Source organism: Hyaloscypha bicolor (assembly GCF_002865645.1).
Source record: "Hyaloscypha bicolor E unplaced genomic scaffold K444scaffold_189, whole genome shotgun sequence".
Lineage (NCBI taxonomy): Eukaryota > Fungi > Ascomycota > Leotiomycetes > Helotiales > Hyaloscyphaceae > Hyaloscypha > Hyaloscypha bicolor.
The window spans coordinates 1,130,401-1,145,888 of record NW_020194691.1 but is presented as its reverse complement, the minus strand read 5'-3'; the positions used below and the strand labels follow the sequence as shown (position 1 = coordinate 1,145,888).

The 15,488-nt window shown below is 48.8% G+C and overlaps 7 protein-coding genes across 7 annotated transcripts; 3 read left to right on the top strand and 4 right to left on the bottom strand.

Moving 5' to 3' along the window:
- Window positions 1-961: 961 nt before the first annotated feature.
- On the bottom strand, window positions 962-1,451 carry K444DRAFT_604812 (uncharacterized protein; the record flags this gene model as incomplete). Its single annotated transcript, XM_024878827.1, has 2 exons — window positions 1,166-1,451; window positions 962-1,117 (listed from the first exon to the last, which is right to left on the bottom strand). The coding sequence occupies exons 1-2, from the start codon at window positions 1,367-1,369 to the stop codon at window positions 962-964; spliced, it is 360 nt and encodes a 119-aa protein (XP_024726760.1). The 5' UTR covers window positions 1,370-1,451.
- A 1,014-nt stretch (window positions 1,452-2,465) lies between these two features.
- Window positions 2,466-4,382, bottom strand: K444DRAFT_648744 (Pkinase-domain-containing protein; the record flags this gene model as incomplete). The annotated part of the gene is made up of 3 exons (XM_024885497.1): window positions 2,466-3,528; window positions 3,580-3,824; window positions 4,035-4,382. The coding sequence occupies 3 exons, from the start codon at window positions 4,380-4,382 to the stop codon at window positions 2,466-2,468; spliced, it is 1,656 nt and encodes a 551-aa protein (XP_024726759.1).
- A 1,572-nt stretch (window positions 4,383-5,954) lies between these two features.
- Window positions 5,955-6,769, bottom strand: K444DRAFT_622465 (uncharacterized protein). The gene has a single exon (XM_024882107.1). It carries the CDS (start codon window positions 6,612-6,614, stop codon window positions 6,333-6,335), a length of 282 nt encoding a protein of 93 aa, XP_024726758.1. The 5' UTR covers window positions 6,615-6,769; the 3' UTR covers window positions 5,955-6,332.
- Window positions 6,770-6,875: 106 nt separating this feature from the next.
- Window positions 6,876-10,391, top strand: K444DRAFT_622464 (subtilisin-like protein). Its single transcript, XM_024882106.1, has 5 exons — window positions 6,876-7,463; window positions 7,568-8,085; window positions 8,146-9,231; window positions 9,288-9,687; window positions 9,739-10,391. The coding sequence occupies exons 1-5, from the start codon at window positions 7,191-7,193 to the stop codon at window positions 10,357-10,359; spliced, it is 2,898 nt and encodes a 965-aa protein (XP_024726757.1). The 5' UTR covers window positions 6,876-7,190; the 3' UTR covers window positions 10,360-10,391.
- A 205-nt stretch (window positions 10,392-10,596) lies between these two features.
- K444DRAFT_284457 (uncharacterized protein) lies at window positions 10,597-11,737 on the top strand. Its single transcript, XM_024871601.1, has one exon. The coding sequence runs from the start codon at window positions 10,778-10,780 to the stop codon at window positions 11,624-11,626; it is 849 nt and encodes a 282-aa protein (XP_024726756.1). The 5' UTR covers window positions 10,597-10,777; the 3' UTR covers window positions 11,627-11,737.
- Window positions 11,738-12,313: 576 nt separating this feature from the next.
- Window positions 12,314-13,181, top strand: K444DRAFT_604806 (adenine nucleotide alpha hydrolases-like protein; the record flags this gene model as incomplete). Its single annotated transcript, XM_024878826.1, has 2 exons — window positions 12,314-12,963; window positions 13,028-13,181. The coding sequence occupies 2 exons, from the start codon at window positions 12,314-12,316 to the stop codon at window positions 13,179-13,181; spliced, it is 804 nt and encodes a 267-aa protein (XP_024726755.1).
- Window positions 13,182-14,576: 1,395 nt separating this feature from the next.
- On the bottom strand, window positions 14,577-15,005 carry K444DRAFT_548311 (uncharacterized protein; the record flags this gene model as incomplete). The annotated part of the gene is made up of 1 exon (XM_024876366.1): window positions 14,577-15,005. A coding segment is annotated over one exon (429 nt), but the record flags the coding sequence as incomplete, so codon positions are not given.
- Between the last annotated feature and the right edge of the window lie 483 nt (window positions 15,006-15,488).

The following is a 15,488-nucleotide window of genomic DNA, read 5'->3' as shown; positions in this document are numbered from 1 at the left end:
ATCTCCCAAAATCTTCAAGCTAGTGACGATAACCGGACTATACGATCTCGACGCACGACTTATTATCACACACAGAACACGGAGAGGAACTTGCCCCGCCTCTCAATATCAGGCTAAAAGTGATGCCCATACTATTAGTCGATTAGTCTCCCCCCGATGATGTCGCTACGATCTCGATCTTGTATACAGCAACTTTATCTATTACCATATATAGAACAGAAGCTACGATGCGCTCCCCCCACGCCTCTCTTAGCGCCACTGCAGACTACGAGTGCCTTGCCCATACGAGCAGTCTACGTTTTCCGATAGAACTGTCAGCATCACAGCAGAATCACTATACACAGAGCAGGTTGAGGCATGAGCCGGCATACACTCAACTATCCAGATTTGCGAATATTTTGGTCCGTATTTGCACTTCACCTTGAGGACACTATGATGATGGGTTTGGGAGAAGTCACGAATTTGAAGATTTATGGGAGGGAGGGAGTTGAATGAATGTTTAGCGGTAGCAGGGGGAGACCGAAGGTTCAATGACACAAGAAGGACAGCAGAAGCGGCTGCCAATGAGCCATACACATGAAGAAGACACAAAGCACTCCTTGACACGGATATGTATATAGACATAGATGGGAACCAGTCCGCCCAGCAGAGGAGGTTGCTGGTTACTTTCGGGTGATGAAGTGAGGTGCGTTTATAAATGTAGACGTAGTTCGGCAACGGGTGCCAAAGCTGGGCTACTCCGGCATAGCAGTCCTACGGACCGCTGGAACCGAGTATGAATAAATAAATTAATTAATCAATCAATCCCAAAAACCGTTAATAGATTGTGACCCGTACTAAGATAGTCCAATTGACCTCGATATTTATCCAATATATCTATAGCGCAGACCAAACAACTTTCTATCTAGTAGATCCTCCGCTTCTCTAATAAGTATTAAGTCCTCAAACCTGAAGAGCCAATCTATCTCCTAGTACCTGTTATATCCCTAGTCTGAAAGTCCTCAATCCTTACTATAGGATTGTCTTGTCCCTTCCGGTCTTTATAGAGCAGAGATTTGGTGCCTCGTTTTAAGAAGCTAGCCGGTGTATATCTTTCTGCCCTAGGATAACTCTGATCCTATAAATTTTTAGATTATAGGCCTTGGATTAAAAGAAAGCCACTCACGACTTCTGTTAAGCTGAGCGGCCAGGAAGGTCTATCTCTAGATATGTAATTAAAGAGTTTTCCGTTTCTCCGTCCCAAAACGTAAATGTTATAGCCAAACTCGCTCCTTAGCTCGTCTGCCTTTTCCATAAAGGTGATTTTCCTTCTCCGAAAATTGTCTATCACGCCTTTTGTCGAGCGCCATTGAGATCGCGGCTCCTCCATGCTTCAAAGCGACTTAGAATACTCCTCCTCGAGTATTATGGGCTATTCGATGCAATGGTTCTCGAGCCCCCTTTCGTAGCGTCCTTCGATTAGCCGATGAAGAATATTTCCATAACTCGCGTATATTTTATCTCTTCTCGATATATTATATTAAAGCCGCAGTGTTTTGTCTTCGAGTTTATCTGCTTAATTTTGGTCAATATTCAATTGCGGAAAATAAGAACGATGTCTCACTAGATAATACGATATCACAGCTGATATCCATAGTTGCAGACGGAAGATGACTGAATCTTCCTGCCATTTTTTTGAGCAGAGCTGACTGCGAAAAGGACGATTCTGATTCTGCGGACGAAATCAAGAGCTGACGGAGATTCTTAGATGGTTGGAAGCTTGTATATTCGAAGGGGGGGTGGATCTTTGATGGATACCAGGGTCGTGGTACATGGAAAACAACGGGTACCAATGAAAATCTGAGCAAAAAGATATTTGGTACTTCTTGTCGCGCTGGCAGGAGATTCGCTGACGGCCTTTGGTGGCCGATTGCCGCGACCACCAAGGCGCTGCCAAGCCTCGCCGCAAAAGTCTCCTGGAGCGAGCCGCATTCAGAAAAGAATATTCGAGAATTTACACAGCCACAGGCCACATTTCTTGATCTAATTAAGCAGGCCCGGGCAAATGCTACTGCCGCTAAGGCTGCTTCGAAATTATTTTCCGCCAGCCAGCCAACACGTCCGTCCCTATATGATCTTCACTCGTCCTCAGTCTCATCTCAATCTACAAATGCAGCGCAATATCCATGTGTCTCAGTCATCGTCTCTGGTCAATCAACAAACTCACAGAGACCCAGACCAGACCAACGAATGAATCGCCCAACGCCAGAAAATGAGAAGACGCATTGCAGGTTTCAATAAAGTCATCGCACATTGACGTGTATCATCCCCAGTACTACTCATACCCACGTCGCCTTCCCATGTCTTACCCAACCTTCTCTCCTGGGAGTGTGACTGTCGTATGACTGTTCGTTTGTTTCTTGCAGGTCAGCCATGTCCTCACTTCATTGCGCAACAGTCGTCTCCCTCAACCCACTCGGACCCTTCTAGTGTCTTCTGCCCAACAATGTCGCGCCTTCGAGGTTGAGTTCAAAAGCCCCCTTGCGATTCCTAACCTGTTGCTTCGCCGCCGCCGTGACTGCCGGACTATGTTGACCGTAGCCCTTCTGCTGCGGTACTCTCGCAGCTGCTGCAGCATTCAGATTTGTGTTCCGTAAGCTTTGCTCAACCTGATGCACATCCGCATCTCTAGCCTTAGGGACCTTGGACGGAATGGCAGAATCTTCTTCATCTTCGTCTTCTTCGAGGAAATCGTCGTCATCGATTGGGTTGAGACCGTTGGCTGCTGCGGCGCCTCGGAAACCTTGCTTGAAGTTCTTGCGACGCTTTGCTTCCTCTTCTTGTCTGTGGACTGCGTAGCCGACGTCGAAGACTTCACGTAGATTGACTGCGCCTGGACTTCTGAAATCCATGCGCTTACCTGCACCTGGTGATTCGAGAAGAGTTGGGTCGAACACCTTGAGGGTGCCGCCAAGTTGCTTTTGTCTCTCAACAGCTGGGGTGGCGAGTGGTGGAGCATCGAGAGCAGCGTATGTTGGTTCCTCGGTACCTTTGATCCACGGATGAGCTAAGAATTGTTTGATAGTATATCGCTTGGCAGGATCAACGGTAAGGAGATGCGAGACAAGATCCTGAGCTGGCTTCGAAATGTCATCCCACCACGGTGACAGGAATGTGTATTGACCTCTGGCGACCTTCTCGGTAAGAACCTGGATACTCTCATCGTAGAATGGCGGGAAACCGCAGAGCAATGTGTACAACACACATCCCAATGCCCACATGTCGACGCTCTTCGAGTAACGCTCATCCTTGACGATTTCCGGTGCAGTGTAACCAACGGTCCCACAAGGCGTCATGGTTTGGTTGTCCCACACAACCTTACTCAGACCAAAGTCAGCAATCTTGATCTTCCCAATTCCACCAGCCCCCACACCCTTGATGAACTCTCCCTCATCGACCTTGTCTTCGTCCTCGGGAGCCTTGGGCTTTGGATGCTTTGTTGGTATGACAGGAATTGGTGAGAATAATAAGTTTTCAAGCTTAATATCTCTACAATGACGTCAGTAGATGGCCAAAAAGTAAAACATCAAGAGAACGTACCTGTGGACAACTCCACACGTCTCATGCAAATACTCTAATGCATCTGCGACCTGTGTAATGACGTGTCGCGATAGATCCTCGCTGAAGTATGTGAGACGAACAATTTGATGGAACAATTCTCCTCCTGGTGCCAACTCTAGTATGATATAGTAGTACTGTCTCGATTCGGAAAAATCAACCAGCTTGACGATATTAGGATGATCGAGCTGACGCATAATCTGAACTTCCTTCAAGATATTCGCCCTCTGTGCTAAACGTCAGTAACTGTTAGAACCAACCATGACTCTCCTCCATAAGAAATATTATGCGCACCTCCACAACCTTGGGTTGCTTTGTGAAGTCCGGATGAAGGTGAGCATCTCCCTAAGACACCACCAATGCTGGCAAAGATTCCAAAAGAAGACACAATCAAATATGACCAAGGAAAGGGTGACTCTGTCGTGCCAGACACTCACCTGCTGAGAGTTCATCTCGAACTTGCGCACGACTTTGATAGCCACTTCTCCAGCCGTACCGTCCAGATCTCGTGCTCTATAGACATTGCTGAAAGCGCCGTCTCCCATCTTCTCGATAAGGTGCCATCTTTCCAGTCCCGGGTATCTTGGCAGCTTTCCTTTGCTCTCGTTCTCTTCCGCCACTATCCGCGCGAGTTCTTCCTTGTCGACCTTGGTGCCTTTCTCCTGCTTGTGTTCTGCTGCGTGTGCGGCTACGTTCCCGACTTGTGCTCCGCGGTTTCGATTATCGCCGTCTGCCACCGAGTATGCGTCGCCGTGCGGTACCTGATGAGCCTGGCGCTGAATCATGTTCGGATTCTGTGGAAACAATGAGCTGAATATCCCCCTCTGAGATGTGGATTCTGTCGCTGTCGACTTTAAAAAGGCAGCCACAAAAGTTTCTAGGGTTTTGTCTTTCGTGTGATCGGGGTTCAGGTCCGTTGATGGGTTTAGTATGAACCACCACTCCAAGGCCGCTTCTTCGCTCGTTCGGCTAGATTCCCACGATTGGTCGACTCCAATATCATCTGCAACAGGCACTTTCCCCTTCCAGTCCGGATCGAGATGAGAACTCGGTACAGTCTGTTCATCTGGAGGATCGTCGAACTTCAACGACTCACCATCATCTTCCATCACCAGGTCACTGTCCCTTTTGCTAGACGCATCACTTTTGGAATCATCAAGCCATGAAAGAGATACCAAAGCCAAAGATTGTAAGTGCTGAGCGATGTGTTTCTGCAAAGCACCTTGATTTTCTCGTACCTCTAGACCGGAACCTTTATCGACTAGGTCTTCTGGGAGGTTATTGCAGAGAGGACAAATAGTAAATAAACGGGATTCGGCACGCGCGCTCAATTGTGCCAAGGCTGGAAGCTGCGAATTGGCAAATGTTCCGGGATGTGCGAGTTTCATGTGCTCCATATACAAGTCTTGGTCGTCGAATGATACTGGCTCATGAATAGGTGCCATGCAGTCCCAATGCAGCGGTACGTGCTCATTCTGACTGTGCGTTATCCAATCTGAGAAGGTTTGAAAGTATTCTTGCGGATTCTTGCAGTTGCCAAAAAGGCAGACATAAGGAGCAAGATCTTTCATGACATGATGCCTGGATATCCAGTCAGGAGAATATTCTACAAGAGACGAATTTATAGGACGAGTAGTATATTTTATAGAACGACTCACTTCCAATACGTTCCACGAGCTTCTTTTGCAGGACAGATAATAAAGCAGTAAGGGCACTCGAAAAATCCACTCCGATCTAATTTAGGCTCTGCCGGGAAGTTCAAGATCGCGACTTGAGACGGCGTTCCAAGCATAGCCGTAGAAGGGGCTTTCGAGGTCGTTGACTGAGGTCGATTGATGAAGCGCTTCGGATCGAAAAGGGAGGCGGATGTGTTTGAGAGAAATTGTCTTTTGATTTCTGGCCGAGTTGGGATAGTCGCTTCTATTGGTCTGCTTCGATCTTGGTGGAAAGCTCCCAGGAGAGGACGCTCATCCGTGGAACGCCGTGTGAGCTTGCGCTGGTGTCTTCGGCGATACGCAAGCTGATTGCGTCGTCGTGCGAGGGAGTTAGCCAGACGTTTCTGGAGTTCCTCGCAGGCATCTGGAAACTTCTGCTTTATGACCAAAACCGAGAGGTGTGCATAGAAATCAGTCCAGTTATTGCCTTGATCGTCTTCATCAACAAAAGCAACAGCTTTTGCATCTCGAAACTGTGCGCCGGATTTCCGGATCGAGGCCGACAGTCTGTTCAGCCGACAAATTGCATCTTCTACCTCAGTACGGGCTTCCAGGACCGAGGTGGGAATCGCATCCTCGACTGAAGCTTTGTTTGAGGACAGAGAGGAAAAGGTGAAGGAAGAAGTGGACAATGCAGGAGAGTGGCCCTCGCTGGCGTCGCTGCCACTGTTACTGTTACCCGTTTCTTCTTCGTCCTGAACAACTGAACTGGTGACGGCTAGAGCGCACGAGGTCAGCAGCCGGAGTCTAAGGTTACGGTTTGGAGTCGGGAGGCAGCCCCTGAGAGTTGGGGAGCTGGAGGCAGCGGAGGGCCTCTCCACTTAGTACTTACTGCACAGAAGATTCTCCCGCAGAGCATCGAGCAGCCTAGAAGATCGGGGTTCAGTACTGGCTTAATGAGGTATGTCTCAGGAGCAAAAGGAGTAAAGAAAGTCGGATTGGGATGTGCCAGGAGTAAACGAGAGGAAGCGAGCATGTATCAGGAGTAGGGAACACAGAATTCAAAGAGCCTGATCCTCCTTACTGTAGTATCAAGCTGCAAACCTCGTCCGAATCTCGAAGCCGGTAGTCGGCCGAAGCGTGGCCACGAGCAAAGACGCCCAGATTGGCGGCCCAGATGCTGAATCTTGCCATCTGCTCTTCCGCCCACGCTGATGATTCTGCATCGCCTCCGTCGGCCGGGAGGACATTACCGGTCAGGAACGCGTTGAAGGTGCCCACGCAAGTTGCTGCTGAGTCGGCAATGGTGGCACCGTCGGGCGTTTGCAAGGCGGCACCGGCATCGATGGCGGCTGTGGCCATTTCAACTGCAGGGCCGGCATGCAGACAGGGGCGGGAGAAGAGTGCGGCGTGGTCTTAGAAAGAAGTGATATCGAAGCAAAGGAGGAGAGCGGGGAGGGTTGGGAGGTGCGTGTCCAGACGGTCGGGGTTGGGATATATATGTGATTGTGAACGGTTGGTTGGTCATGTGAGGTGTGAGAAGAGAAGCGGGTGGGTGTGTTGGGTATCACTGCTGAGTCGGCCCGCAAAGTTAGGGTATAATGAAACGCACAAATCTGCTATACAGTACAATATATGCTGAATATATTATTCTGGCCCCTCTACTCATCGCTGTCGCTGCGCACTGTAAAAACAATCTCATCGTTCCAAAAAGCAGCATATTATCTCGGTGTTTTTCTTGCCCCCGCTTTGCCTTCTGCTGGTGTCCTAGTTCGAATCTCTGCCCACTCACTGTGCGAGCGCAGTCCTCCTCTGGGTGCCAGCCCCAGACCCTCGGAGCTGAATGGCATCAGTCCTCGTCCCATCCTCTTCAACCCCATCGACAAGCCAAAGCACGCGCGCTTGCAGAACTGCCGGCAACGGCAACGACAATATATAATGGCTCCGAACCAAGAGCTGCTGTTGCTCATGTCGGCTGTGGTTCCAGAGTTCCTGAAACTCGCGACCACCTTCACCGACAACAGTGCGGCGGCGATCGCGGCGCGCCGGCCATTGGAGAAAGAAGCATTCTACACGAAGCTCCACGTCGAGTTCAAAAGTCTCGACGAGACGTTGTCCTCGTGGGATCGCAATCTTGACATTCCAGAGCCTGTCGAGCGCACGCTGAACCGCGCGCTGGATGTCCTTGAGAGTCGTTTTGTCAAGCCTCTGGTACGAAACCCCTCAGCCGCGTCTCGTCTGAGAAGAGACCGCCGCTTCACCCTTTTGACACTAAGTGATCGCGTTGTTCTTATTCTAACATATGGATATGGCAGGGCGAACAACACCAGCTACGACCTGGGTTAATCCGAACGAAGCACGGCAAGCTGCGTAATTTGCAACGTCAAGTCCAAGCGGCTCGTGCCGAGGGTGCAGACCTCAAAGTGGAGGAGCTGCAGGAAATGATACACCTGGCTCACAGAAGAAAGGATGATCGCACCCACATGGTCAATCGCCTCACAAAGTGCAACCAAGAGCTGGCCGGCCTGGCGGCCAAAGCTGCAGCGCGACAGCCAAAGCAAACCTTCCGAGCCAAGCCAGCCAGGGACGCTGCTCAGACGGTGTCTTCCAATCTCCCCACCTCCCAGATCAGAGATAGCGCCACTTTACTCTACAACATTGTCACTCAAAACTGGAAATGCACCGGCCATAACCCCCATACGGCAACGAAGTTGCGCTTGGCGACTCATCGAGGCAGTTCCAGCGATGCTCGCTTCGAAATGGCGTTTTGCTGTGCTTCTGATACCGCAACAAAATGGCAAGAGAGTGAGATTCTGCTTGTTCCAAGAAAGAAGTATGTTAGTTGAATTTCATTGTTGTTGCCGAGCTTTCCTGACCCGTGTCGTATCTTCAGACGAAAAGCCGCTGGGGTTACCTCCAAACAAGTCAAGACCAAAGGCGTCACGTTTTCCCTGCCTCAGAAAGAGCTATCCCGTGCCCAAATCATCAAAGCAGAAGACCGATGGCGGGTCGAGGGCATTTGCGAACTGGTCGACTCTATTTCGGCGCGGCCTTCCTACCGACTAAAGCTTCTAGTTGAAGAGGATAACTTGTGGCGTCTAAGTCCGATCTCTGCTATTGAAAACATACAAACCAAACAGCCAGTGTCTTTGGGGGAATTTTTGAACCTGGATTCTCGATCCTTTGATCGTGCCAAGAAGAGGGATAAGTTTATTCTCCAAGTAATCCTGGCAAATGGCCTCCTGCACTTCTACAAAGGCCCATGGTTGCTGAAAGATTGGAACAAGACACATATATGCTTCTATCAGGCTAAGAGCCAAGATCTGCCGGATTTGACCAGACCCTATCTCTCGACGCAATGTAAGCCTCTAGAACAAGGTAGCGAGGAAGAGGATGTAAGCTTTCGAATTCATCCATACCCCGGTATCTTGGCACTTGGAATCCTGCTATTGGAGATCGAGTTGGGTCGGCCAATTGAAGATCAGAGACCCTCGGACAGCCCCAACAACGCAGAAGGATTCAATGTTGATGCTGATCGTACGGTTGCTATGGAAATGTTGGAGGAGTGTAAGAATGACAGTTCCATCGATTTTATCAATGCCGTGGACGCTTGCCTGGACGACAAAACATTCATTGATGAATTTGGTCGAAACGCATCCTTCGATGACCCGGCCTTCCGACAGCAAATATTCGAATTCATTGTAAAACCGTTAGAGGACGCCTTGGAAAAGGTTTTCGGGATATCTGTGGAGAAACTGGATGCTCTCCCTCCCACTGTTCTTCATCAAAACATCCCAAAGCCACAAAAGAGACAAGTGCTCTCACATTCTGCTCAGATATCGCACCAAGCCGACGACGCATCTATGATGCAGAAACCTGATACGAGAAGTCTGGTAGCCGCAGAGACATCTGGAAAACTAGGTTTTCAAGTGTGCCTCTACGATGACAGTGAGGGGAAAGGAACTGTTAGTGACCAAATGTATGTCACAGCTTTCGATTGATTTGATTACGTCGTACATCGCTGAAAATATGCAGGTCCATACGAGCCGACAAATGGTTCATCGATTTACAAGACAGGGTTCACCCTTTAATACAAAGGGCCAGGAATTCGAATCACTCGGCGGTGTGTAAGGTATTTCCTCGGCCTGGAAGAGTAAGGATAGCAATTCTCGACACTGGTATTGAGCTACCTGGGGAAGGATCCTGGGCCTATGAGGATCGAATACGCGAGCAGAAAAGCTGGGTGGCTGATGACGATTGCGATACTTTCCTACAGAGAGGCGACAGAGATCTAGATGGTCACGGTACTCATGGCGCAGCATTACTTCTTCAAGTCGCCCCAGAAGCCGATATCTTCGTGGCCAGGATTTTCAAAGACCGCAAAGAAAGTAGGGGAAGTATCATGGCTGAGGTGATCCATAACAGGATCGCAAATGTAATGCTACTCGTGTCTTGGTGATCTTCTACTCAACTAACAGGTCTCTAGGCTATCAAACATGCAGTCAAGGAATGGGAGGTCGATGTCATCTCTATGTCGTTCGGCTTCGACCAGTCTGTTGCGATTATCGATGAAGCTATTCGGTTTGCAGATGACAAGAAGGTCATCATGCTAGCTGCAGCATCGAATCAGGGTGGAAACAGCAACATTGCTTGGCCAGCAAGACTTCCCCAAGTTATCTGCATTTACGCTACGGATAGCCTCGGGAACAGGTGTGATTTCACGCCAACCGAATCCCCTCGCAGCGATAATTTTGCCGTTCTTGGACAGGCTGTCAAATCATGCTGGCCACCCCATTTAGGGGAAGGAGAAGAAGTCCGCAAGTCAGGTACGTCGACGGCAACTCCCATTGCAGCTGGTATTGCAGCCATCGTTCTGGATTATGTGAAACTTGCGTTGCCCAAATTAGAGCCTGAGTTTGTAAACCGAGAGGCGGGTATGTTAAGCAAATTGAGATCATCTGCGGGTATGAGCACTGTCTTTAGGCAGATGGCGAAGAGGAAAAGAGGGGGATATGATTATATAGTTCCTTGGGATTTCTTGGATAAGAGGAAGTACAAGGAGACGACTGTATGTGACATAATTCTGGCAGATCTTAAAGATATATAGCGCTACAAAGTAATACCCGTTTGCAAAGTCTGAATTATGTGGTTCAGTTATCAGGGACATCGAGGGATTCAGGTCTACAGGGAACTGAATTGGGATCAAGTTCTGAATTACACCATGTGATTCAAGACCTATAAATACAAGCTACCTCCCACTGTACAATGGCAGTCGATTTAGCAGTCAATTTAGCAGTCAATTCAGCACTTCAAGCTTCTATTATGTGTTGCACAGTGCTAACTCGTAACAGTACCTGCAGGCTGCAGCCCACTTCATCATGTGACGCTTCATGCACCTCTTTCAGCTGAACTCCGCTCACCTCTCCAACTCCTAATCGTAAACCACCCTCCGCCTCACCCTCTAATCCCACACATAACCAACCCAAACAACAAACAACAGCCCCAAAACACAAGCACAGAAAAAAATGGCCAACCCCAAAAAATCCTACCACCTCGCCCCCAACTTCCATATCCCCGCAACCGGGCCCCTTACTCTCGGGACCATAATCACATCACCCTCGACCCCCGAACGAACACTAACCGCCAACCCGCTCCCGGTATCCATCCCCGCATCCCAAATCTACACGTCCTCGCAAAAGAACTGGAGCGCAACGCGGTCCTCGCTCTCCTCCTACTCGGGCGGCGTATGGACCAGTTTCTTAGCCAGCATCCTCGGGATCAGCGCCGATATCGAGGGCGATGTGAAGAGAGAGACGAAAACGGAGTATAGGGTAAAGGAGTTGGAGACGAGGTGGTTTTCTCCTGGGGAGGAATTTATTGGGGAGGTGTTGAAGGGGGGAAAAGTGAGGAGGTTTATGGAGAGGATGGGGTTTGGGAAGGGGGTTTTTATGGTTGTGGGGATTAAGGTTGCGAGGGGCTGGAGTGAGGGGGTTAGTAGTGGGGTTAAGGGGATAGGGGGGAAGGTGAAGGTGGGTGTTGATGGGATGGTTGTAGGGGGTGTGCCGGTTGGGGTGGGACCTAAGGGGGAGGTGAAGAGGGAGGTGAAGGATGGTGTTAGTTGGGAGATGGGAGGGGAAGGAGAAGGGGAGGGAGATGGAGGTTTTGTGTTTGCGTATAGGCTTGTGAGGATTAAGAGGAGGGGTAAGGAAGGGGGTTTCAAGGAGGAGGATTTTAATAAGGGCGCGCTATTCGAGGATGAAGTTGGTGGTGGGAACGATGAGGAGAATAAATGGGAGTGGGAGGATGTGAGGGACGGAGAGGGAGAGGGAGAGGATGGTAGGGCTGTGGATGTTGTAAATGACGATGTGGAGTAAGCGCTTTAGAGAGAATGCAATGATATGACCAGTACCGCGTTGAGACCAGGTTTGGCGAGGTTTGCCAATTCTTTCTCTTTCGTATACGGAACCATCGCATTCCTTTTCATGGTCCTGGACGACGTATGGTACAGTGACCCCGCATAAGTCAGCCATTTTTAAAAACCCCACCAAAAACAAGCCTTACAGAAGCACGTCGGAACTCATCTTCAATCACTGGCTATGATATCGCTGCCATGGGACCGTTCTAGCCACGGCAGTGCTGTGTCTAGCAACGAAGTAGAATGGGATCATGACGATCAAAGTCAGCCCAACAAGAAGAAGAAGAGACCGAGTGAGGAGTCCGACGTCGGATCAGATGACCTTCCCAGGCCAATATTCTCTGATCCTCCTCCCAGAGTATCAGAGACGACGGACCAAGAATCAATTGCGTATTCAAGGCTGGACGGCAGGGCACCCGCCGAGCCATACAACGCAGACCCGAGTGTGCAATTTGTGATATATGAGATGATTCAGAGGACCGAGGTTACAAACTTCATCGATCCAGCGTGGGAAACCACCCGGGTCACCTCCGGTGGAACCGAGTGGGGATTCATGGAAGAAGAGCGACCACCGCATTGGAAAGGTGTGATGCGATATGATGGACATTCGAACGACTTGAAGATGACTTCCTTCATCAGCGCGTGGATGGACAGGAGGGCAGAGTTAAAAGAGCCGATAATTAATGAGTCCTTCCAGGTTGATCCACTCGCGATACCTGCTGTTCATCCGCACACAAACTTCGATGAAGGGAGGACGATTGATTCTGATATAGAAGCTGATCTCGACGATATCAAACGTGCACAGAAGCTTTTGGTCAACATGACCCCAATCGTATCTACGCCTGCGTTTCGTCGTTGTGTACGTACCGTCTATCGTGGGGATTTTGCCCAGATGGAGCAGGAGGCACAGAATGGCCGGCGCCGGGTCCGAAAATACATGGTCGCTGACGATCTAAGTGATGAGGCTACTCATGCTTTAGAATGGACTGTGGGGACAGTCCTCCGCGACGGTGATACTCTGCTTGTGATCTTTTGTGCTGACCAAGAACTGGGAGCTACTCCGAAGAACATGGGTGCAGACGACCCACGAACAGAGGGAGAAAAAGAGCGGCATAGAGCAGTGCAGGACATGACGGATAGAGTGGTGAAGCTCCTAAGGAAGACAAACCTTCAAGTCAAGGTTGTTGTCGAGGTTATATATTGTGAGAGCCCGAAGCACCTGATGACAGAGGTTATCGATTTTATCTCGCCAACCTTGGTGATCTTGGGGGGCAGGGGAAGGAGAGCCCTGAGAGGGTAAGTCTTTCTTCAAACGACTTGACGGCAGCGAGAGATCCCAACAGGCTGACATTGTATGCAGTGTTATCCTTGGCTCCTTTTCTAACTATCTTGTTACAAAATCTTCCGTTCCTGTGATGGTGGTACGAAATCGTCTTCGCAAGCATAGCAAGAAAAATAAGGAAGCAGTCATGCGCCCTCTTTTCGGAGGCCTATCTCATGCGAAGGTTGACTGAAGAGTAATACCTGTAAGCAGTAGCCATCGCTGCTGCTCTACACTAACTGATTTCTGAGCCTAGAGACCGGCACCTTGGAAATGAGCCTTTCGGATGAGTGCCTATCGTATTGAAGTTCAGAAGATGGGTGCCACTGCCTCTCTATCACCTAGTCTCTGGCGTGCTTCATGGCTGAGACCTTATCTCAGGGACTGTCATTTCTTTTTTGCGGCTGAGGCTCCATCACCCTTCAGCTGGTTGAGAAGACTCCGTAGTCCTACGAGGATTCATAACAAATGCCACTTAGTTACTTTAATCAGCTTGTGAAGCTCTCATCAAGACAGCTTCTTTAAATAACCGCAGGCACAAGATGCACCTTCCCTGCATGATTTTGAAGGGGAAAGTGATCTCAAGAGCCAGTGCCAAATTTATCGAATTAGTTGGATTCTAATTTGGCTCCCTGCTCGATTCCTATAATTAGAATGACATAGGGGAGCCAAATCGGACCCCTTGGATGGAGGCGACTCTCCCATCTGAGTAAGCAGTGTCATTCGACAGACCTTGCACCCGGTCTCCTTCTTTGATGCGGGCCAGATACTTCTTGTGCCCGCCTCTCCTTCAAGACGCTACCGCCGCCGCCGCCGGTTCCTCATCAGGGAAACGAATCGTGCGATCAAGGGAGGCTGGAGATGAGACGACATCTTGTAATATTATCCTACTACAAATTTGAAAATAATCAGGGACGTTACTGTTCAATGTGTTCTGAAGATTTGTAATATGAAGACGGCTCACCACAATGTACACGTGCCAGCGAAATCCAAGAGCCATGGATCAATAAAGCGTTGGTGATAAATGTGGCCGCAAGGAAGTATTCGAACATTTTTCCTGTCGAGAAAATCTTCTGTGCAAATAGGACAGCTCGCTGGCTCATGACCCGGTCTTGACTGATCTCTGGTCTGGATGGTATGTATCTTTGGTGATGTTTTGTTGCTGGAATTTGGCACGCCGGGATCCAACCAATCATTTTTGACCCCGATCCAGAAAGCGGTCACGTGAAGCAAAGACAACTCGCATGCGCAGCTGCTTCCACATCACCGCCAAACACTATAGCATTTCTTTCGATACACAAAGAATATACTATAAAAGGAAATGCAATATTTAATCTATCATATCCTTTAACTAGGACTCTAAATCTCACCCAGCAATTAAATCTCCCTATAATCTATATAATCTAGAAGGTAATAGAAAGAAAATGTCCATGTAATATATAGGACAGCACAAAAACAAAAACAAAAGAGAGAAATAAAAGACAAAAAAAAAGTCGGCTGAGTAGCCATACGCTTTTCGTGAAGCATCCAGGGGTCACGAAACCGTCCCGTGGATGCTCTCTGCGTGATTCTGGAGATGCTGCTTGTGCTACAGCCCCATTCGACAGACCTTGCACTTGAGCCGATCCCCTTCTTTGATATAGGCCAGATACTTCCGCTTAAAGTGCTTCGTCAAGTCTCCCGGACTAGCAAACTTATAGGTGCGCTTTTCAAACGGCAAGCTCTGCTCCTCTAAGCAGAGGAAACAGGTAGTGGTTCTCTTCTCTGTAAATACTAATAATATAGTATTACTTAACGCTTGCTTCTCGGCCTCAGCGGCTGCCAGCTGCGGATTGATCTCCTTCGACGGCATTAGACTCGTCCGTTGCATTAACGACCTCTTGCGTGGTTGGATAGCGGCTCCCCCTTCCTGGAAGTGGCAGTAGGCAGTAACTGTATTAATAGCCGTATTACGGCGGCGGAACTCTTCTTTAAAAGTCATTCCCGGGAGCGTTATTACCGTCTCTGCCAAGCGCTTCTAGAGCGGGGGCATCTCGTTATTCTGGTCCAAGGTAGTTTTTATATCCTGGCTAAGCTTAAGCCCAGAGAGCTGCTACTCGATCTCATTAACCGGGTATTCCAGATCCTACTAGTCTTAAATATACTTGAGAAATATAGCTCTTAGCCGCTGCCTAGTATTAAAGATTATATAGCCAATAATCCGGTAACCGGGCTACTATATTACCGTACCCTGGAAGCGGCGCTTCTACTTCTCCCGCTCTATAATAAGGCAGCGGATAATAGGATCCTAATTAATAGATAGAGATTTCTCGGATATAAGTTCTTATAGCTAATTAGGATTAATCTAGTAAGTTATCCGATAGGTTACTCGTATTAGGTTATACTAAGGTTTATAACTAAAGATAATAGCTTATATATTAGTAATAACCGTTTACCGGAAATAGTACTTAATAAAAATATTAACCTTAGTATATTATATTATAAGTAAGAATAGGATTAT

Bases quoted from the DNA above. Each gene is read 5' to 3' on its own strand.
- K444DRAFT_622465 (XM_024882107.1), bottom strand. From the start codon at position 6,614: ATGGCCACAGCCGCCATCGATGCCGGTGCCGCCTTGCAAACGCCCGAC.
- K444DRAFT_622464 (XM_024882106.1), top strand. From the start codon at position 7,191: ATGGCTCCGAACCAAGAGCTGCTGTTGCTCATGTCGGCTGTGGTTCCA. The intron at 7,464-7,567 runs GTACGAAACCCC...TGGATATGGCAG, and splicing joins GTCGTTTTGTCAAGCCTCTG to GGCGAACAACACCAGCTACG. The intron at 9,688-9,738 runs GTAATGCTACTC...ACAGGTCTCTAG, and splicing joins TCCATAACAGGATCGCAAAT to GCTATCAAACATGCAGTCAA.
- K444DRAFT_284457 (XM_024871601.1), top strand. From the start codon at position 10,778: ATGGCCAACCCCAAAAAATCCTACCACCTCGCCCCCAACTTCCATATC.